Genomic DNA, 23,796 nt, shown 5'->3' with positions numbered 1-23,796 from the left:
CAGTTTTTTTCTGAAATTCACTTTATTGTTAAAACTTTTGGTATGCAACAGCTGCTTATCATTTCTTACCTTAAATTACAAGCAAACATTTACAGCATCATCTTCAAAAAACATGCAGCGGTATAAACATGAATGTTTTCCGATAAATCATACGATTACATTTACTGGCAAAGGCAGTCAACAACAGATGGGAGAAGTACTAAAAGCAGAAAAAGAAAAAGCCTTGGTAAATAAGCATGTCTACATCTGTTCACTGTGCGTTTCTAAAATTTGGTAAAAATAAATAAAATGTACCGGCAGCATATACACAATAGAAATGCACTCTAGGCAAGACAACTGCTCATGATAGACTGGAAAGATGTCCAGACCCCATTTTCTGTTGCATGCATGATAAGAGTAGCAACGACACATGCCCTCATGTCACAACTTCCAAATGGACTAATGAAACATAGAATTGATGTGACGTGACAAAACCATTTCATTCATGGAGTGTACAACTACTAAGTCGTTAATGAACAATTGTGACCATACGTTGTGACTGCGCGAGGGACCGTCATCCCCGATGCGGCTCATCATGGCCGCATCGAACTGCATCTCAACTACCGCTGTACATATACATGCTGGAAGTAAAAGCACTTTTCTACACCAAGTTAGCAAACCCTGAGGATGAAAACAAGACAAACTTTTGTCACTACATCATACATGAACACGCAACAAGTTAATCATATGTGCATGATTCAGAAAGGCATTGAGGAGCCCATTGATGGAAACAGCTCGAAGTCTTCTACAATCCAGCTCACTCTTTGGCCCAAAGCTGATCATGGGTTTCGATTTGAAATGCTTGACAATCAGCACGATACTAAATCGCGACAAGGCAATTTTGACAAGTGGAAGTCGCGTGCAACTGCAACTAATGAAATGGAAGCAGACCTCAAAGAAAATAAACAACGGAACAAAGCAGCAAATATATCTCACACCACATTGCAAATGAAAACCTTAGATATTGGATATTGCTCAGTGCTTCAGATGATGGGAAATAAGAGACGTCAGATCTGATCGCTCCTCCCTTCCTGCCCTTTTCACACAAGCAGTTCATCATAAGGCACTGGTGCGTACAGTCCTGTAAATTGAAATGTGAATGCGCGCACTACGTGCAGCAAACGCCACTAGAATCCACAATTTGCCATGTACGTACAGTCCACATAAACACCTCACAAATAAAATGAGAGCAAGGTTTGTAAAAGCATCCCAATACACCAGTTTGTTCGTGTAACATCACCTCAAAATAACCCAAACCAATATTTGATTCTGTACAGCTTCAGGAAGAATACGCATCGTGAGATGGAGCAGAGAAAGGCCCTCACTTGCAAGCTTTGTTCTCAAGCTGGAAGAGGTCAAGTATGTCCAACATGGCCTGTCTGATGTTGCCACCAAAACGGTGAGAGTCCTGTCGAGAAGAAACCAAGAGCAAGATTTAAACAAGTCAACATAAAGATCAAGAGTCACCGCGGTAAAATACAGGCGAGCGTACAGTTTCTGGGCTGGAGTGTTTGCTGGAGATGTGGAAGTTGATCAGGTTTTCTCCAACGATGATGTAAGACACACCGTAACCGTCATCGGCCACCTTGATGAGGGAACAAAAAGACAAGTGAGGTTCTTCCCAATCTGCGGACTATGCTGACATATTCCACAACAATCCGTGTTTCGTGGATTCCGTTGAGCTGTGTGGGCAACCTACCGGTCCAAAGCCGCCTCCAGACGACACATATTCAGGGTGACTGACAAGGTCAAACAGCTCCACCTGCTGCAGCGGCGTCTGGCTCGTGGATAGCCTCCACGGCTCAGATAGCACCTAAAAACCAAAAGACCTGAAAATTACCATTCTGCTCAGGAAAAACGTAAAGGGGGAGCCCACTGCCCCTCCCCTAAAAAATACTATTGATAATTTTTCATTTTCTGTCAGTAAATGCTCAAACAGGGCATTTCCCAACCTTTATTGAGACAAGACATATTTTAAATGAGAAAAATGTCAAGGTGAATAAAAATGCCACAAAAAGTGGATGCGAAGCTACCACCATTGAATGGAAGAGCAGTTAATTATTCTGCTTGTGACCTTCCATCTCTGACATAGATCATCAAGTTAACTTTGGTTTAGTTTGAGAGTGTTACAAAAAGAAAGGCGGATGATTTTGGAGTGCAGGAGAAAGCCAGAGCACCTGGGGAAAAAACAAACATGCAAGCACAGCGAGAATGTGCAAACTCCCCACAAAAGGGCGAGAGAGGGAATTCGAACCTAGAACATCTTTCCCTTGAGCAGACATGCTAACCACTAGTACATTTTGCTGCCTAATTAGAATATATTATGGCAAAAGGTTTATGAGGGGGGGGAAATAAATTTGGACAAATAAAAGATTGAACAGCCTCAATGTCGAATTGGACTGCGGTGACTTCCGACAGTCCCCAGTATTCCTGACAAAATTAAAAAATTCACATTAAAACACTTATACCTCCTTGAGGAAGGGCGAGTCTTCTCCCAGGTACCTGGAAACCACGTAAAGACAGAAGAGGTGGCGATCAATGCCCATGCCGGTCATAGCCAAGCGGTACATGTTCTGGTGCTTCTCTGCTGCAAGTTTGAGCAACTTCAGACGTTGGTCTCTCTGAGAAAGAGAAGAGAAGAAGTGTTGTTCAGCAGAAGCACATCGCAATCCATTATAGGAGAAGCAACTGCAAAAAAAAAAAAAAAAAAAAAAAAAAAAAGATGATTCTTACAGTCTCATCTCTGATCATGGAATGGACGAAAGTGCACGTTTCCGTAGTGCAGGAACGGACCGTTTCGGTTCGACCCTCACGGAACAAACGTGTCATGGAAGCTTCGTAGGTCAGGCAGAACTTGCCCTTGTCCTGTTTGGTGATAGGAAATTTAGGCTGTTATCCATTTTTTAAATCTCATATTTTATATATATATACACACACACACACACACACACACACACACACACACACACACACACACACACATTCCAGAGCACAGCTGATGAAACCTGTTTGCTGATAATTTATAGCAGCTCATTGTGATTTGAAGTTTTGACTGCCCTCTGCTGGAATTCTAAGACAGTCAATGGGCATGCTGCTGCTTTAGGTTTTCAGTGAAGCCCTTTACGGTAGGGATACAAATAAATAAATAAATAAATAAATAAAATCCCAACGCATCAATCACACAGAAAAAAATGGGAAATAAAGACAGAATTGTGAGAATATAAATTTCAACATAAGTACTATCACAAAAACTGATTTTACAAAATCATTTAGTATCTGGCCAGGGGGCTGAAAGTACAAACCCTGTAATGAGCCAACTGCAGGGCAATCTGGATAAAGGCATCAGGACTGGTGCGGCACTTCTTGATGAGGCCCTTGCCAAAATCACTGAAGGGGAAAATGTGGCTGTCCACATCGTCAGCCAGAGTCCTTGCAATTGTCAAAGAATAGTCGATGATCCCTTGGCACTAAAAGAAATGCAAAGGCGACACGCTTGACTTAACATATGTACACCGTTGACAACATATTTCGAACACTCTGCAGTTAGCATAAAATGGAAGTTGCTTTAGCTCTTTGCATACGGCTAAGACTACTGCAAGCCGTAACCAGCAGGGGGAAGGCAAGTCCTGTGGTCATGCAAATCGCAACTACAGCTGATCTTACCTCATCTGAGATGTCCCACTGCAGTCTCTGGGGGGCAGGCAGGTTGGGATGGGGCTCCCCACAGCAGTGACCGTCTTCAGTATAGCCAAGCTTAAATGGGTCCATGGAAAGCACATGCTGCCAAATAAGTAATATTCATGGTTAAGCATGACTATTGATTCAATACGAGTTGGTGTTACAAAACACAAAAACTCAATTCAATATCATTTCAGGGACAATGACACACCTCCCACAGATGACCAATGATTGGAGCATCGGCCCAGGAGTGCTCAGCATTCAGACCCATGGTGCCATTCTTAAAAACGATCAGGTTAAAGGATTTATCAAACCACCTAAGTACAAAGGGGAAAACACTGTCAGGGTACTCAACAGGTTTGTGCTTCATCCAACCCCCCCATGCATCTTTTCAAACCTGTCGTAGCACTTTCCGTGGAGCAGAGACTTGGCGTAACTATCCAGAGACTTGACTGGGCTGCTTTCGTCAAACCGCTGCTCTGTTTCGTCCAGGGTCACAAAGAAGGCTGCCTTCTCAATGGCATCCAGAGACTGCTTGTTCTTGCCACGGCTGAAGAAGGTGTCGCGGCCCTTTGCCCATGGCGTCCTGCGCAAAGATAATGGACATGAAGCAAAGCATACATAAAAACGGATCCAATTTGTTAGTTGTTTGCAAAGAGTAAATAATAAAACCATCTTTAGGCTTTTAAAAATGTAGCATTTTTGTCTTCACTTTATGTAAATGAATAAATATGTCTTCATGTTTTGATGCATTTGTATATATAGACACAAAAGCTATCACAGTGAAAACATTTTTGGAGGCTTTCTTCAGTTTTTCTTTTAATTACAGCTATTAATTTGGACACCACCGCGGAAACTAAAATCATCACGTGATGTGTAATTTTATTTACACACGTGCCCTTTGCTCTGCAATTCAGTGTCAATTGTGCTCATAAATAAATGACTGATGCGGCCATGCACCACCTGTCCCCCGCAGTAAGGGCAGCAAGCCTCTCCTCTCCTGGCGCGGGCTCAGACCGATCAGCCAGGATCCTCTCCATCTGCTGTTCGATCTCCCGTGGCAACAGAAGCCGTCCATCGTAAAACATCCACACCTTGAAGAAGCGGCCTTTGTGGTACACGGCTATGTGTTTGCTCTCATTCGTGTGCTGAAGGATATCTAGAGGACAAGCACCAATGCTAAGTTGAGGAAGGGCAAACAGTCGGCGAGGCTGTAATTGGCTGTTTGCCTGTGTACTCTAGACAACCTCATTCAAACTAAATTAGATCTCGGTGCATTCAGAGAGTATTCAGGCCATCTTCATCATCTTTGAGATGTTTGTACAATTTGATCGGAAATCAGCTGGTTTAAATTAATTTGACAGGAAATTCTTTAGCAAGGCAAATATGGTACAAGTATATTTAAGGCCTTGCACCTGAGAAAGCATTTTAAGCCCCCCTCATATTGAAGGAGCGAGCATTCTGGAAACTCATCCAGGAATATTGTAAGGCACAACTTCTGCTCCACAATTGTTAAACGATGCACAGAACTTCTGACGTCACCTTTTTTACTGAGTTGCTTTTTCAGGGATAGGGTTACTGTCCTTAGGCATCAAACAATTATATATACACACACACACACACACACACACACACACACACACATTCCAGAGCACAGCTGATGAAACCTGTTTGCTGATAATTTATAGCAGCTCATTGTGATTTGAAGTTTTGACTGCCCTCTGCTGGAATTCTAAGACAGTCAATGGGCATGCTGCTGCTTTAGGTTTTCAGTGAAGCCCTTCACGGTAGGGATACAAATAAATAAATAAATAAATAAATAAAATCCCAACGCATCAATCACACAGAAAAAAATGGGAAATAAAGACAGAATTGTGAGAATATAAATTTCAACATAAGTACTATCACAAAAACTGATTTTACAAAATCATTTAGTATCTGGCCAGGGGGCTGAAAGTACAAACCCTGTAATGAGCCAACTGCAGGGCAATCTGGATAAAGGCATCAGGACTGGTGCGGCACTTCTTGATGAGGCCCTTGCCAAAATCACTGAAGGGGAAAATGTGGCTGTCCACATCGTCAGCCAGAGTCCTTGCAATTGTCAAAGAATAGTCGATGATCCCTTGGCACTAAAAGAAATGCAAAGGCGACACGCTTGACTTAACATATGTACACCGTTGACAACATATTTCGAACACTCTGCAGTTAGCATAAAATGGAAGTTGCTTTAGCTCTTTGCATACGGCTAAGACTACTGCAAGCCGTAACCAGCAGGGGGAAGGCAAGTCCTGTGGTCATGCAAATCGCAACTACAGCTGATCTTACCTCATCTGAGATGTCCCACTGCAGTCTCTGGGGGGCAGGCAGGTTGGGATGGGGCTCCCCACAGCAGTGACCGTCTTCAGTATAGCCAAGCTTAAATGGGTCCATGGAAAGCACATGCTGCCAAATAAGTAATATTCATGGTTAAGCATGACTATTGATTCAATACGAGTTGGTGTTACAAAACACAAAAACTCAATTCAATATCATTTCAGGGACAATGACACACCTCCCACAGATGACCAATGATTGGAGCATCGGCCCAGGAGTGCTCAGCATTCAGACCCATGGTGCCATTCTTAAAAACGATCAGGTTAAAGGATTTATCAAACCACCTAAGTACAAAGGGGAAAACACTGTCAGGGTACTCAACAGGTTTGTGCTTCATCCAATGATCAAACCTGTCGTAGCACTTTCCGTGGAGCAGAGACTTGGCGTAACTATCCAGAGACTTGACTGGGCTGCTTTCGTCAAACCGCTGCTCTGTTTCGTCCAGGGTCACAAAGAAGGCTGCCTTCTCAATGGCATCCAGAGACTGCTTGTTCTTGCCACGGCTGAAGAAGGTGTCGCGGCCCTTTGCCCATGGCGTCCTGCGCAAAGATAATGGACATGAAGCAAAGCATACATAAAAACGGATCCAATTTGTTTGTTGTTTGCAAAGAGTAAATAATAAGAAAACCATCTTTAGGCTTTTAAAAATGTAGCATTTTTGTCTTCACTTTATGTAAATGAATAAATATGTCTTCATGTTTTGATGCATTTGTATATATAGACACAAAAGCTATCACAGTGAAAACATTTTTGGAGGCTTTCTTCAGTTTTTCTTTTAATTACAGCTATTAATTTGGACACCACCGCGGAAACTAAAATCATCACGTGATGTGTAATTTTATTTACACACGTGCCCTTTGCTCTGCAATTCAGTGTCAATTGTGCTCATAAATAAATGACTGATGCGGCCATGCACCACCTGTCCCCCGCAGTAAGGGCAGCAAGCCTCTCCTCTCCTGGCGCGGGCTCAGACCGATCAGCCAGGATCCTCTCCATCTGCTGTTCGATCTCCCGTGGCAACAGAAGCCGTCCATCGTAAAACATCCACACCTTGAAGAAGCGGCCTTTGTGGTACACGGCTATGTGTTTGCTCTCATTCGTGTGCTGAAGGATATCTAGAGGACAAGCACCAATGCTAAGTTGAGGAAGGGCAAACAGTCGGCGAGGCTGTAATTGGCTGTTTGCCTGTGTACTCTAGACAACCTCATTCAAACTAAATTAGATCTCGGTGCATTCAGAGAGTATTCAGGCCATCTTCATCATCTTTGAGATGTTTGTACAATTTGATCGGAAATCAGCTGGTTTAAATTAATTTGACAGGAAATTCTTTAGCAAGGCAAATATGGTACAAGTATATTTAAGGCCTTGCACCTGAGAAAGCATTTTAAGCCCCCCTCATATTGAAGGAGCGAGCATTCTGGAAACTCATCCAGGAATATTGTAAGGCACAACTTCTGCTCCACAATTGTTAAACGATGCACAGAACTTCTGACGTCACCTTTTTTACTGAGTTGCTTTTTCAGGGATAGGGTTACTGTCCTTAGGCATCAAACAATTAATGTTAATTTAACTCCCGTTAAGGTGCTCCAATCACATCAAATAGATTTTTTTTTAATTATGGTGTTATAACAGTCTGAAAAAGGACTGTACATCTTTTATGGAACACTCAGGGCATCAATTTCATTCAAAACGTAATTGTGGAAAAATTCAAGGGGGATCAGAATCCTTTCTGAGTGCACCAAACAGTAAATATGATCCGGCGCAAAAATACAGCTGTCCATGTTAGGATGTAACATTTACGGCGATAATTTCAAAATGTAGATGAAGCTTTGATTCATGTCACATGTGAAACAACGATGTAAAACAAGGTCATTGCGAGAAACGGAAAGGTGTACCTGGGTGTAGTAAAAGGGAGCTTGAAATGAAGGACATGCAAGGAGGAGGATGTAACATGGAAGAGTTTGATGCATGCATGTTTGAACAGTACCGTGTAGCAATGAGACAAAGTAGCTTTGGTATGTTCAATGCAAAGTAAATAATCATATTGCCTCAGTGATGCTCGTAGTGTTCAAACAGCGATTAACCTTGTTACAGGCAACACAAGGGTGCGCATATACTAAGAATGGACCCCGAAACACCAAGTACTACACATGCATATTATAGTTAGTCTGCTCTGCTTTCTTCACTTCCATCAAGGAAAATGTTGTTGTACAGTAAGTTTTTTCAACAATTTATCGACTCCCATCTTCTTTTCTAAAATGTACCTACACAAGCTATCAATGCTCAACCATAAAACCATTAAATCCTCACATTAATTCAAACTCAAACAGGTAAGACAAACTGTTCCTTGTGCATTTCAATTTCGAAATAATTCGGATTAGACACATTTGAGATGTTTCCCTCCTCATACACACCTGATTCAAATGATCAGGTATTCTGCAAGCTCTGCAGAAGCCTGATAATGATCCTGATCATTTGAAGCAGGTGGGTTGGTGGGGGCAAACATAGAAAAAAACTGCAGGATAGAGGCTTTCAAGGACCGGAGTTGGTGGCCCCTGCATTAGATGTTCATGTAAAAAGTATATTACAAATCACAATTCTAATTAAATTGGGACATTGCGTGAAAAGTACATAAAAGCAGAATACAATTATTTGCAAACCCTTTTCAACTTAAGGTCAAATATTTCAAATATTCACTCAATTTAAATTTGATGCGAGCAACATTTGTAAAAGAGAAGGGACAGGGGCGTGTTTATCAATGTGTTAGGTCTGGACTGCTGGCAGGCCAAATGTGTAGTCACACTCTTTTTCTAAGGAGCCATACTGTTGAAGCAAGTGCAGAAAATGGCTTGGCATTGTCTTGCTGCAATAAGCAGGAATGTGCCTGAGAGACACATTGCTTGGATGGCAACAAATCGTGTATGTACCTTTCAGCATCAATGGTGCCTTCATAGATGTGCATGCTACCCATGCTATGGGAACGAACACACCACATAGATGCTAACTTTCGGTAACAATCTGGACAGTCCTTTTTCTTTCTGGCTGGGAGGACACAACACCCAATAATTCCCAAAACAATCTGAAATATGAACTCAGACCACAGCATTTCTCCACTTTTCATCCGGCCATCTCAGATGTACACGGGCCCAAAGATGCCGGCTGCGTTTCTGAGTATTGTTGATATGTATATGGCTTTTGTTTTGCATGCTAATGTTTTAACTTCCTTCTATCTGTAGATGTTGTGACAGCCTGTGTTGATTGACAATGGTTGCCTGAAGTGGTCCTGAGCCCAAGTGGTGATATCCTTTCCAAATTGATGTCGGTTTTTGATGCAGTGCCACCTGAGGGAATCGAAGCTAACAGGCATTCGGTTTTGCGGCTTACATGCAGAGATGTATCCAAATCCTTTGAAGATATGATGGACCGCAGATGATGAAAAGTCCCTAAAATTCCTTGCAACGATAGGTTGAGAAATCTATTTAAACTGTTGGACTATTTGCTCATACAGCTGTGGTAAATCTCACCCCATCTTTTCTTGTGAAAAACTGAGTGCTTCAGGGATGCTCCTTTTATACCCAATTGTATCAGTCACCTGTTTCCAGTTAACCTGTTCAGTTAGGGAATGTTTCAAACAGTTTTTTTTTTTTTTGGTTGGGTGGCTTTTTTTTGAGCATTCATCAACTTTTGCTGCTCATGTGAGCTTTTTGGGAACATCCATCCATCCATTTTCCGAACTGCTTTATCCTCACCAGGGTCACGAGGGGTGCTGGAGCCTATCCCAGCTGTCTTCGGGCAGTAGGCGGGGGACACCCTGAACTGGTTGCCAGCCAATAGCAGGGCACACAGAAACGAACAACCATTCGCGCTCACACTCACACCTAGGGACAATTTGGCGTGTTCAATCAGCCTGCCATGCATGGTTTTGGAATGTGGGAGGAAACCGGAGGACCTGGAGAAAACCCACGCAAGCATGGGGAGAACATGCAAACTCCACACAGGGAGGCCAGAGCTGGAACTGAACCCGGTACCTCTTCACTGTGAAGTCGACGTGCTAATCAATCGACTACCGGTCCGCCCCTTTTTGGGAAAATGTTACATACATTTTGTTTAGGTATTGTATTCACTTCGATATAGATGGAAAAGGATTTGCAAATCATGGTATGCTTTTTTATTTAGGTGTTACACAACATTCCAACGTGATTGGAATTGGAGTTTGTATGATTGTGACAACCATGATCTAATCAACACTCCAAATTATTTGTGCCCTCTCAGATACCTAACACAGCCCTGAGGTAAAAAGTGTTCGCTTTCGAATATACACTCTGCAGATACTTTATAAAGGTATACCTATGTCTCTTCTTGTTAATGCAAATATGTCATGATAAGTCAATCAACCTGCAGTCACAAAATAGATTTGGGCACATGGCCAAACTGATGAGGTTCAAATAAGTATTCAAGGCATTTCACGTGACTTGAAAGGAATCATTGTGGAATTGGTAGCGCGCACTTCAGACACTGCTCATCCACTTTCTTTTCACAGGCTGTATTTCACTACAGCACTATAATTGCCTCAGAATGGGACAATCAGCAGTGAGTTTTCCACACTGAACACGGCAATCAGATGAGACGCCCATGGAGCAGAACGAGGTCTCCGGTTTGGCCATGGAAGTCGACGAATTTTATTCCAGAGGATGTTAAGTGTTTTTTGCTACTCCTAGCTGTATGTTGTCAAACGCTGATAATGAAGATGACAAAGAGGATGACGAGCAACCAACAGAGGTCCATGTCACCTCGTAGTATGCAGTGTTGTCACTGGGAAGCATACTTCTTTCTCTATTGTTCAGAGAAAACCCACCATCCGTATCGGAGGTGCCTGGGAAGTCTCGTTAGAGCTGACAAAAAGACAGTGCCGCTAAATCAACTACTGACATAAACAAAAGTGCATCTCTGAACACGCAATGCATTAATAGCAGAGGAAGAGGAGCAACAGCAGGAAAAGAACCAACCAGAAAACAACCGTGTCAGCTTAGAACAGGAAACGGAGGTTGCAGTAAAAAAAGCGGCTCAGTGCTGCACCACATCGACAGTTTTGTCTCATGGTGGTGTTTCTTTAGCCTCAGTTTGGGTTTCATGCAGGATTATTTCAAGGCCACAACAAAACTGCACTAAAATGGCCTCCACCTTGAACACAGCTCAATCCAATATAACAGAGCTCCTCTGGGATATGGCCCAGTCAACTAATTGGCAACAAGTGTGGCATGCCACTCAATATGAAACAAAACACACCCCCTGACTAATTTCTGAACGCGAAAAATTAAACCCCTTCCAAATGCACAACTGCTTCCAAGTAGGTATATGCAATAAATAACTCATACGTTGGCTGTACATTTACAATTAAGCAATTAGCATTCAAAACAGTAATCATGCCAGGTCAGGTTAGTTGGTCTTGTAGATCTCACCCACCATTTTTTTACAATGAACCTGGACTTCAGCCACATGCAAATTATTCACCACATGTGCAAGGAGCAGAACACGTGAGTACAGTATTACGAAATCTACTGGGTCAGATTTTTTTTTTCCCCACAGAGAGACAACATTTCCCAATGACAATTACAGTCAGAGTAGCGTGGAGGAGGCAACACTGCAGACTCTACCTGTGTCTACACCTGGAACACGAGTGGTGTTGAACATACGCTCGTATTGGGCGGAACACATGGGAATAGTGTTTAGGAGCATGAGCTGAAAAGCAAGAGGGGAGAGTCAAACAAATCGAGAGGACATTCTAAATCACCATAATCCAGATAAAGCAGCAGACACACACACACACACCTACAGGGACAGAAGCATGGATGAGGTGGAGAGGAAATGATGACGATTGGTTTGATAGGCAGCAAGAGGAACCTCAGAAGGCTGCCAGGGGAGAGGGATTTAAACAGGAACCAGAAACCAATGACCAACCCTTTCAATGCCAACAGCAAAGCCGAGATCGCCAATGTGGAGACTTTTCAGAAATACATCACAAACTACTTGCATTCATTTTCAAACTCATATCTATGGCAGCCAATCAGAGGTTGCACTGTTTCAGGGCTTTGCTGTCGAGAAAGAATCAAGGGGGCAGGGGTTTCCAATGGCTGCTGCCATTGTGATGGCTCGGGTCAGAGGGAAGGGTATGGTTCAGAGGGTACAGCACAGGTCCCCTCATCTTACCTGTCTCCAAACCGGGGATGCGGGTAGTGTTAAACATCCGCTCCCACTGAGCCGAACACAGAGGAACCTTGTTTGCCAGCAAGTATATCTAACGCAGCATCCGACACAGCGAAAGGACAAGACAGTAAGACAGAGACAACTGAATGTGAGTGTTTAACATCGCAAGCCCATGCGTGGGGATTTGTACAGATTCATACAGACAGCGAGTCTTTGTAGCTGGGGTCAGTGTGAGTTCACGCAATATACTGCAGAAAATGTGCCAAGATTCCATTAGGACACTAGAAATTTGCATGTGGGCATCATGCGGGTTGGAGGGGGAGGGGAGGAAAGAAAGGGGTGGAGGTCAAGCTGGCAGTACATTTGGCCATCAGGAAATTCATTACAATTCTTTCAACTGCACTCTGAAGAAGCAGAAGGACAGGTTAAAAATACATTGATCATTTCGCTTTGCCAGTAATCAGGACACCATCTCGATTCAAACAAGCAAAATCTGTGAGCCAGCAACACTCTCCACAATCAGTCACTTTACAGTTACGGTTCGAAGTGTTGCGCATTGTGAACACACACAAAGTACCAAAGAATTGATTGGACGAATGAATCATTTTGACAAAGCATTTGTACGTAATTGGGGGGGTGCGAGAACTCTAACGGTGTTCCATACTCACGGGCTTGATCTGGGCTCGGTCCAGCTTCCTTCTGTAGAGCATGATGGCATGAATGGCATTACCTGCTCTGGCGGCCTGAATTGAGGTGGGGAACACATAAAGAAAGTCCTGCGGACAGAAGAGGAATCATACACTTTGTACAAGATGTGCCAACGTAATTACAAAGATAGAGAGAGAGAGAGAGAGAGAGAGAGAGAGAGAGAGAGAGAATAAAATTATGTTGCTGTTGAAGTCTTGCATTCACGATGGGAAAGTTGGACTGCTGTGCAGATTCCCCAAATTATCAATGGCTTAAGGTCGGCACTGCGTGGTCAACTCATTTGTGTAGTTAAAGCCACCTTGATGAGACAGAATATTTCCAAATCCGAAAGCGTACGAGGTATGATTTGTGAGTGAAACAGACAGAATGAAATTCTCTATTCAGGCGTATACTTCTCTACAAACAAATAACTGGGCGAGATTTCCTACCATGGCATAGTAGTTGCTGTTCACCATGATGGGCCCTCGTCCTCGAAGGTAAATATACTCTTCCCACCAGTCACTGACCTGTGATGGTGCATGTGAAGAATGGCAGAGATGAACATGAGGTAATATTGTGAGAGAACGTTCTTTCCACAACAATTTGAAGGGGTAAAATAATTCTTTGTGACTCACATAATTGGAGGCCCACCATGACTTCAGTTTTAGGTACCACTGCAGTCTAGGACCCAGATTCAACTCAAAGTCCTTAGCCAGTCCCTTCATCCGTTTAAACTGTTCATCATCCATTAGTGGGCGGACTGATTCAAGGTACTGAGCATTAAAAAATGCAGGGGAAAAGGTAACGGTTAAGTGTAAACAATAAGTCAGGAAAACAAGTAGAGCTACAGTGTTATTTAATTGCTAAGGTACAAAAAAAAAGCGTGTTGATGACATAACCTTCGTCTGAGCATACATATTATAATAACTGAAATAGATACAACAGAAGGGATGAACTTTGATCTCCTGTCATTGCTCTGATGAAAATTTATCAAAGGAAACAAGAACCCTTTCCCCCCCTGTCAGAACATACCCTTCTGCAGGTATCCTTAACAGGTGGAACAGGCAGCCGTGGCAAGGAGTTCTGGAAACTATAGAGCATTGGTTTCCTTCCAGAGAACACCTTAACTAACAGCTGGAAAAGAAAAGCAGTATTGTTCATTGGAATGCGGTGGCGTCAAACAGAAAAGTCAACAAAACTCATTCACTTTGTTAAAAGACTCAATAGACAGCTCACATATCAGGTTTCACTGACTGCAAATTAATCATTAAAGTATAATAAACTTATAATAAAAATAGTTGGAAATTGGATGAAAGAGGTGGCCATTTTTGAAGAATGAGAACTAAATAACAGGTTTGAAATGGACACATTTTCTTCCAAAATGTCTGTATTCTTAAGTATATGGAGACAGCTCATACGAGAACATTGTGCAATGATTGTGCCTCACCATCCACAACCGCGTCGACCAGGATACTGAGCCGTGGCGTGCGTACATCCAACCGTGCCACGACAACAGGCACTTGAGGACATTCCTCATGATCATGATTATGGTCACCCACAGACCTGTGCCCACCAATACCCCACCAACAATCTTCTGACTGTCTGTGGACATATATTTACTGCAGAGGAAAAAAAAAACTAAGTGACACAAAAAAGAAGTGACACAAAGGCCATACCAGCATTCAGCTACCAGCACCTTGGATCAGGTATATCAACTCTCTTTAACACAATCATAATTCCTGAAGGACTGAAAATAAATTGGCTAGAGCATCAATTCATAGAGCATGAAGAAATTAAGTAATCTTCGATCTTGTCTTTTTTTGGGGGGCGGGGGGCAGCTTATAACAGGTGTCTTTCCAAATATGGTTCTTGTTTAAAAGATTTAGATATCTTAATTTGAGTCACCACCGAGTCGAGCACAGCCCGAATAAAAACATATAATTTCACATGCTTTTAAACGAAGGGACTATCTTCCGGACTTGCTCGCTAGTTTAGCATGCAACGCGGATTTACTATTTCTAGCACCAAAAGGTGCAATAACCTTTTGAAAAAAATAATTTGTAAATTTCCCCAGTGTGGGACAAATAAAGGATATCTTATCTTAACCAACCGGGATTCTACCATTGGCAACAATGCTACCCTGGTTCTGTTCTGTTGTTGTTTTGGATGCAGTCACTACAGGGCTTACCTAATAGGCATGTGTTGTCCCAGTTTGGCAAACAAGCCAAGAGATGGATCCAGCTGTTTGTATTTATTGTACGACATGTAAGACACGACCACAACCATGAAGCCAGCGGGGCTGCCTGGGTACACACCAGTCATAACGCCATTCTGTGAAAGGTTAGAAAGGACAAACAAAGTCAAGGCAAGCCAGGAAACAAAGATTGACATTGATTTATTGTCAAAGTCGGGTAGCTGATTATGAAGAGAATGTTATCAGTTTATTATGTTTGAGTGATTTAGGGGAGTGGTGTGTGTAAAAAGCCAAGTAGGTAAAGTAAAGGTGTAACAGAGAGAAATGTCAGGCATGCTATTTGAGAGTGTGTGACCTAATGGAAGCTCATTAATGTACACCAATTCGCACAATTATAAAGAACAATGATGTCAAATATTGCCGAGAAATAGCTTTCATGGAGCAATATGTTGCCCAAACAAAAGACAAATATACAGTATTTTAATAATAGGTTGCACGAGTTCAGTAAGTGCATTTGAAATGGCCCCAAATGGTTCAATGGTCTGACTACGCCACATTGAAGCCAACAGTGTGCCGCTCACCTTGAAGCGAATGAATCGTTTCTTCCACGAGTGAAGACCAGAGAGGTAGATTTGGCGCAGAGCCTCATGGCACAGCTGCAAGTCGATGCCATCTGGGGTGACAGTGAACTGAAAGGCCACTGCCTGGTGAGCTTCTGCCATAGTGGCTGTTTCTGTGCAATGTCACTGTGAAGGAAGCACAAAGAAAGCATGCCCTCATTATGCAAGAAAACACTGAGATGCAGGTGCATACCTTGCGCATTTTAGTTTCACCTTTTAATAGATAATCACCGAGGTGGAAGGCAAGAGTGATGAAATGGATGCGTTGCATAACGGAAGTTGTTACACCTTTGAAGTGATTGATGAATCATGTGTTGTTGTTGTTAACAATGTTAAGTCACTGATAGGACCTTTATGGCCATTGCCTTGGTGAAAGTGAACCTTGTTATTAAGCTTTGAAACCTTGTTATTAAGCTTTGAAAGTAGCAAGCAGACTCATAGAAGGCAGAGGCACAGTAAAATCAGGGAGAAGCCCACTTCATGTAAATCAGTGATTGTCAAGTACAACTTTATTGTCAAATGCGCTGTATGTCCAACATACAGCACATACGAAATTTCTTCCCTCTCAACCCGACAACAAGAGGAGCCGCTGCGGGTGCTAGCGCCACTATCAAAAGAACAGTTAACATGAAATGACAAAATAATACAACAAAACACATAAGACACAGACAGTCGTGTAATCTTAACCACTTTTCCTGTATGCACTTTATTGTTTGAAACAGCTTGGTGTTGCTGCTTGTGCTGCGTACTCATTTGTTTTCACTGGCTAATGTGGTCCCTTCACAACGCAGTGATCGAGTTGTGCATCGCTGGTTGTTAATTTGTTCTATACATGTGTGATTTTGCGTTGTTTGTCAGTAAAATACAAATATAGGAGCACGAAGTGACAATCGGAGATTAGCCCCGTTGCTCAATTTTAATCACGTGCGAGCCATTTTCTTTTACCGACTTTTCTGTTAGGATTGTACTCCAGTTCTTGGTTGACAACATGTGGAAGTTAAAGGAGAAAGGACGCTCATCTTTCTGGCTCATGAAAACAAGTTTGGCTGATTGCCTCATCATTGTTACCGCTTGCAGGGAAGCTTGTTGAGAGGGCAGTACAGTGAAAAGTCAGCCAAACAAGGAGACACACACATGCACAAACTTGCCCCATAAATTTACGTAGCCCATAAAGCCTTCAAAAATGTCCTGTAAAATTGCATTCATTGCCTAGTTTTATTCCAAAGCTACCACAAACAAACCAATGCAGTCCTTTCGGCTCAACGTTGTAGTTCAGATGAGAATGGCTTTAAAAATTTTTCAACCCTGTATTTTTTTTAGCTAATTCATACTGCCATTGCATTTTGTCTAATCTTAACCAAGTGTTAATAAATTGTACAGGAGTTGTAAATGTTAGTATGTTTGCCACTATATTTCTTGACATTTCATAAACACTTTACTCATCAGTTTATTGGTGGAGATAAATTATTTTTAAAAAAGAATTAATGCATTCGCAAAGTTATTATGTAATAATATGACAAGGAGTTTTTACATTTAAATGGTTTCACAGTTAACCGATCCTCCGAGGGAAACCGTAACTCTCGTGGCCAGGGATGAAAATGATTGCTACCCCTGATTTAGATTCCATTGTAGTTAGTTAGGGTAAAGGTGGTTAACTTCCTGCTGCATTATCAAAGTTCTTGGTTGGAAACAACTGGAAGAGCCATTGGCGAACGGTGAGTTTCAAACCTGGGCCTTCGATGGACATTTAGTGACCAAATCCACTCCTCAACGCCATCACATCATAAAATGTCCATTCATCCATTTTCCAATCAGCTTGATCCTCACAAGGGTCGAGGGGGGTGCTGGAGCCTATCCCAGCTGTCTTCGAGCAGTAGGCAGGGGACACCCTGAACTGGTTGCCAGCCAATCACAGGGCACACAGAGACGAACAACCATCCGCACTCACACTCACATCTATGGACAATTTAGAGTGTTCAATCAACCTGCCATAATGTTTTTTGGAATGTGGGAGGAAACTGGAGTACCTGGAGAAAACCCGCACAAGCACAGGGAAAACATGTAAACCCCACACAGGAAGGCCAGAGCCGGGATCAAACTCAGCGCGTCAACCTCACAGTGCAAACTACTCGACCACCGGACCGCCATCACAAAATAATGTACACCACATAGAAAAGAAAAAAAAAGTGCACGTGCGTGTGGTTGAGGCATTGGGAAAAATTATGTGGACAACACATCAATGCTGAAATCTGACTGAACAAAAAAATAATAATTAACCCCCGGCACATCACTGTGTCTCATTGATACTCTACTAGAGTTATGGCTGCCCTCAGAGGATTGGTTAACTGCAAAACCATTTAAATGTATAAACTCCCAGCACAAACTATTACCTTCTTGCTGTCACGGCTAGACAGACGGGCAATATCTAACGTCGTTCGCTTTAGCGTCCACTTTGTTATTTGCTAATTTTTTTTCCATGCTGCATTGCTTGAACTTTGCAAGCTCTTCCTTGTGTTCCGTATGCAGGTGACAGATTCAATTTATATTGGTGCAACCATTTTGAGGATCGGGATGCCCAAGCACGGTCCTTGAGAGCCTCCATACAGCCTGTTTGAGATGTCTTTGTACTCCAACACACCTGATTTAAATGGTCACGATCACTACCAGGCTTCTGCAAAGCTTGCTGATGAGTTGATCAGTTGAATCGTGTGTTTTGGAGGAGAGAGACACACATCTAAACCTGGCTGGAAAGGGGCTCTCGTGGACAGGACTTGGGCACCCCTGTTATAGATGCTCTCCCACAAGGTCCTGCAATGTTGCACAGAATGCAAATAACTCAGATATCGCAAACAAGTCCCACACAACCAACTTGTTTTTTCACAGCCAAGATTAAAAAGAAAACTTAACTGGCTGTCATGGACTGTATGTGTGACATCACAAAACATGTGACAGTTATTTAAAAAATATATACTGAGATAGTTTTGGGATTTAAACATATGCACAGGGGTGCAGAACTTCCCCATAATAAACCAGCTTGTGTCGCCAAGCATGTCTTAATTTACCCATCCAATCAGTGACAGCGAATTAGGACTTACAGCCGATCATAACATTTGCATAAAATGCAAAACATCAAAGGTCAATTAAACTATGAAATACATTTACTGATCGTGAGGCACTCCTAGCACGGGTGATGACATATGTAAATACCCAGGTTAGCTTAGCGCTAGTTAGTAGCTGGTATAATGGTATAATCTATAGTATAGTAGCTGGATGACAACCACATGTACGACAGCACTGTTTTAGGAGGCCTTAGGCTACGGATCCCCATACTTTACAGCTGCCCGATGCAAAACAAAATGCATTTGAACAATCATTTTACGTTTGGACGTGTTATTACAAAAGAGCTTATCACTAATGTGGAAAGCTCACGCTGACACCAACAGAGGGAAAGTCCGGGTTTAAGGACACGTCGCGTGGGCATTTTCAATCAACCAAGAAAGCAGTGTCTCCGCAGACCGCCCCTCCCCCTCTTAATCACGTGATACAGCCTCCACTGCGGAAACTGGGCGAAAGGTCGCCGAGCAGTGCCACTCGCTTGGATACCGAGGAAAAGCTGGAAACAACACGAACAAACCCTCCTATGCATACCTACAAGCGTACATGTTGTGCTGCTTCCATTTTAGAGATACATCATTTGAGTCAAATTGTCCCATGTTTTTAAACATTTCCCTCGATGTTAACCACCCCCACAGTCAACGTGCGTAACGTCGCTAATGTGCATTACAGACCCGTCATCAACTACAGTACTCACAATTCAAAGGTGCCGTCACAACCAAACTTCTCCAGAAACACGCAATTTTATCGGCAAAGACACACAACATACGTGTCTGCCATTGATGGGGCGGTATGGGAGGAGCAGCTAGAGCACGTGGTCCATCAAAAACTGGGTCACTCGCTTGCAGCCCGGTGTAAATAACCAAATTCTGTGTTTTGCATGCAATAATGCACTGCAGCCTTCTCGAAGACAAGAAAGCCTTCCTCCAGTGCATCATGTCTCTTACGTGTTGATACACAAGTCCGAAATGCAACGCCACTGGCCTTTTTCAGAGTTTAACAATCAGGCGAACGCATAATAGAATTAATTCCTAGTTTGTGACTTATTTGTTTGCATCACGCCCCCCTGTGATGCTTAGATCTAATGCAATGCATTATTACCGAACGACAAAGTGCCCTGTGTGTGTCCATGACAATGAATGACCTCTATTTGCACCATTGCCTACATAAGTGTAGGAAGGACATCTTACCTAGTGATACTGCCCACTACCTGGACAATGTAACGCATGGTTTTAATTAATCAATGACCAAGGAGTGTTTTAAAAGGAATAGGTACAACAACGGTTCTGACGACCTAATTCAACAACCTGTGGTAGAATGACGAGTGCGTGCTAAACTGAGTCAAACATGTTCTACTCTGAACAGCTTTAATGTGTTTTTTTCTTTCCTGACACAAAAGTTGGGAGTCTTTCCCCTACGCATTTAAAGGGCCACACGAGTCGCTCACTGCACTGACAACTCAACTCAAATATTCGAATGGACGGCATCATAAACAACGACCAGATTTCGCCACATTTATCTGAAAGCGTTTGTGTTGTCAAATACGTCGCAGCCATATTTAATGAGTGCGTCCCTTCACCGCACCGTGGGCAAGACAAGACCATGGAAAGATGCGATTACATGGAAAGTTTTTACTCACCGAGCCTTCCTATGGATCCGAGACTGTGTGTGGAAGACTACGGTGTCTGGACACAATGTGACACCGTTCGGCTGCTGAAGAATGTGGACTGCAAACGTTCGACAAAAGCTACGTGAATGAGAGCTTGTGAACACCGCCTTTTCTTTTGCTACGTCACGTTCGTTCCGAGTGAAACAGCGCCACGTGGAGGACCGTCCCGGTATAGGGTACTGTAAGAGGTAAGTGAGGACACTAAAAGGTGACGTCAGGATTTTGCTTGAAGGTCGTGAGCTCTTTTTTGTGCACTCGACTCTACTCCACTTTCTTAACAATTAAACACCGTGGATCACCCAAGGGGCCTTCTCGTCCACCTCGGGGTCACAGGCAAAAAGGAGCCCCCAATGATCACATATGGGCAACTCTAATCTAAAAACGTCCTACATTTGATTTGAACAGGTTTGCTGTTGTTGTCCCAAAAACCTCAGCAAAGCACTTTTAGGAAGAAAAAGTAAAATAGTATAATACGTGTGGTTAACTTGCTTTAGTATGATTATGTAAGTAAAGAATTGTGTGTGCCACAATACCTCAATATTTCAAATCTGTATGGAAATATTAATAAATTGCACTAGCAATTTAAATGTCAGATATTCTATGCCAGAAAATTAAGGAAGATATACATGATATCTTTCTATTCCCAACACAAATTAGTAATCCTACTTCCTGGTTACTTAAAATAATTTGCACTGATAAATTACTGCAACTTTTTTTAACCTGGCTAAAAATTAAATTTCCCTATCCGCTGCTGAGGCAGCGAGAGCTGGCCATGGTGTCCAAAGAGGGTAGAAAGTGGCCAATGATCTTTTGGGCACTATTGACGATCCTCTGCAGGGCTCTCCTGTCTGCTGCTGTGCACTCCCAGAACCACACTGTAATGCATGCAATAATAAAATAACGAATTAATGAGTTGCAAAACACAATTTGACAGGGATTCACTGTATTAAATACACTTTTATTGGGTGCCATCAGATTTTTATTGTGCTTAGTATGTGTCGTTTCCAAGTCATAAATGACTGAGTGGGATACCAAATATCTTCTCGGCTTTGAACTGTCACAGCAAGAACAACAATTAAGTGCAAGAACCAATAAAATTATTCATTCATTCATTCATTCATTCATTCATTCATTCATTTTCCGATCCGCTTATCCTGACGAGGGTCGCGGGGGGTGCTGGAGCCTATCCCAGCTGTCTTCGGGCAGTCCAAATAAAATAATTTGGATATATTGTATATACATGTACAAAAGAGAGCATTGAATTAAATATAAAAATAATATCACAAGCAGATACTTAAATGATGATGTAACTAAACAGAGGTATTGAAACAAGGTGGAAAAAAAGACTACATCAGGCACTTTTGAATGTTAATGGATGTTTGGGGCTCCAAGGTGGTCACAAAGCCGTAGGCAGGTGCTTACCTGGTTTATGCCTTTATTCACTTTTGCTTTGGCAGCTCTAAGTAATTTATAATAATCCATCCATCCATCCCGCTTATCCTCACAAGGGTCGCGGGGCGTGCTGGAGGCTATCCCAACTGTCTTTGAGCAGCAGGCGGCGTACACCCTGAACCGGCTGCCAGCCAATCGCAGGGCACACAGAGACGAACAACCATCCACGCTCACACTCACACCTAGGGACAATTTAGAGTGTTCAATCAGCCTGCCACGCATGTTTCTGGAATGTGGGAGGGAACCGGAGCACCCGGAGAAAACCCACAGAGGCACAGGAAGAACACGCAAACTCCAGACAAGAAGGCTGGAATCGAACTCTGCACCTCCGCACTGTGAGGCCGACGTGCTAACCAGTCGACTACCAGTCTGCCCTATAATAATAATAACAATAATAATAATAATAATAACAATAAGTATAATAATATATAATCAAAAAGTCCCATACACTTGCAGTCGATCTGAGATAAGTGACAAGAGAACAACTTCAGGTAAACAAGTACAGTAAATGAATCAATAAGCAAATAAGTAAATAAATAAATAATTGCAAAAGATGAATGTGTTTCAGTAGTTTACTTTGTAGAATATCATAGAAGAGTTTGATTTATTTCATTAGTTCAATCCATATTATGAAAAATAATATTGTCTCAATGTACAGTGTACAACATGAGTTTCGCTATTTAAACTGAACTTGTGATACAGTATATAGTTTTCAAGTACAGTATTCGAATTAATTGAGATGTACAGTTCACTGAGTGGTACACTCGCCTAATATGTGTGCGGGCAGTGTGGGCTCAGTTCCCACCCAGTGACGGTGTGAATGTGGGTGTGAACGGTCATTTGTCTCTATATGTGCCTCGCATCTGACCGGCGACCAGTTCAGGGTGTAGCCCGCCTTTCGCCCGAAGTCAGCTGGGATAGGTTTCCAGCACCCTCCCGCAACCCTGTTCAGGATGAGCGGTGTTGAAAATGGATGGATGGATGGATGGATGGATGGATGGATGGATGGATGAGATGTACTCACGATGCACACGTTCAATAAATCATCACTAGGGGGCGTCATGAGTTGGTGCTGAAGCAATAAATTCAAGACATGAGACTAATAAATGTGATTTACAAAGTTTATTCATTTGTGTGAGGAAGCTCTTTCTACGTAGTCAATCTACACACCCTCTCTTAATAATGGTGTGCTCAGAATTATGTAATCAAACTGAAACTTTTGTTAAATGTGAGTCAGCACACATTTGCCACTAATTTAAAGTGCCTCTGATCAACCCCAAATGCATTTCAGATGTTCTCTATTTTCTAGCAGGCTTTTTTCCCTTACACAAAATGTAGGCTGTGCAACAAGAAGGAATGAATCCCTGGACCTATTTTATACTAAATGTAAATGGAACTCTTCTTGAATATTTTAATTTTAAATGTCATATTATTATTATTATTATTATTATTATTATTATTATTACGGCACTTTGTTACAGCTCGTTAAAGTGCTCTCTAAATAAAGTTCATGTTCATGTCAACTTCATTGTCAAATGTGCATGTGTTACATGTGTAACATGCAGCACAGATGAAATTTCTTTCCTCAGGGGAGAGAGGATCTGCTGCGGGTGCCCGCGCCGCCATTCAAAAGAACAGTTAACATAAAATGACAAATAATGCAACACAACACATAAGACACAGACAGTCGTGCAATCCTAACACCTTTTCTGCATACACGTTGCTGTTTGAAGCAATAGATGAAAGAGGATGAAAGAGTTGTGTTG

At 42.4% G+C, this 23,796-nt stretch overlaps 1 protein-coding gene across 3 annotated transcripts; it reads right to left on the bottom strand.

The window, feature by feature from the left end:
* On the bottom strand, positions 1–20,711 carry cpt1ab (carnitine palmitoyltransferase 1Ab (liver)). 3 transcript variants are annotated; one of them, XM_019894119.1, is made up of 19 exons: positions 20,549–20,711; positions 15,757–15,921; positions 15,170–15,312; positions 14,429–14,600; positions 14,014–14,115; positions 13,617–13,754; positions 13,431–13,508; positions 12,963–13,070; positions 12,298–12,385; positions 7,010–7,205; positions 6,441–6,629; positions 6,269–6,374; positions 6,043–6,159; positions 5,682–5,846; positions 2,773–2,904; positions 2,508–2,660; positions 1,739–1,852; positions 1,532–1,624; positions 1–1,447 (listed from the first exon to the last, which is right to left on the bottom strand). In XM_019894119.1, exons 2-19 carry the CDS (start codon positions 15,895–15,897, stop codon positions 1,361–1,363), a joined length of 2,322 nt encoding a protein of 773 aa, XP_019749678.1. In that variant the 5' UTR covers positions 15,898–15,921; positions 20,549–20,711; the 3' UTR covers positions 1–1,360. The 3 variants fall into 3 exon arrangements, with proteins under 3 accessions (XP_019749678.1, XP_019749680.1, XP_019749679.1); XM_019894121.1 differs by lacking the exon at positions 12,298–12,385 and adding an exon at positions 11,745–11,829 and having other exon boundaries at positions 20,549–20,710; XM_019894120.1 differs by lacking the exon at positions 20,549–20,711 and adding an exon at positions 19,607–19,705.
* Positions 20,712–23,796: the final 3,085 nt, after the last annotated feature.

This window comes from Hippocampus comes, unplaced genomic scaffold, assembly GCF_001891065.2.
Source record: "Hippocampus comes isolate QL1 unplaced genomic scaffold, H_comes_QL1_v1.1 scaffold104, whole genome shotgun sequence".
In the NCBI taxonomy this organism is placed as follows: Eukaryota; Metazoa; Chordata; class Actinopteri; order Syngnathiformes; family Syngnathidae; genus Hippocampus; species Hippocampus comes.
Note: the sequence above shows the minus strand (reverse complement) of the source record. Positions and strands in the feature narration are given on the sequence as shown.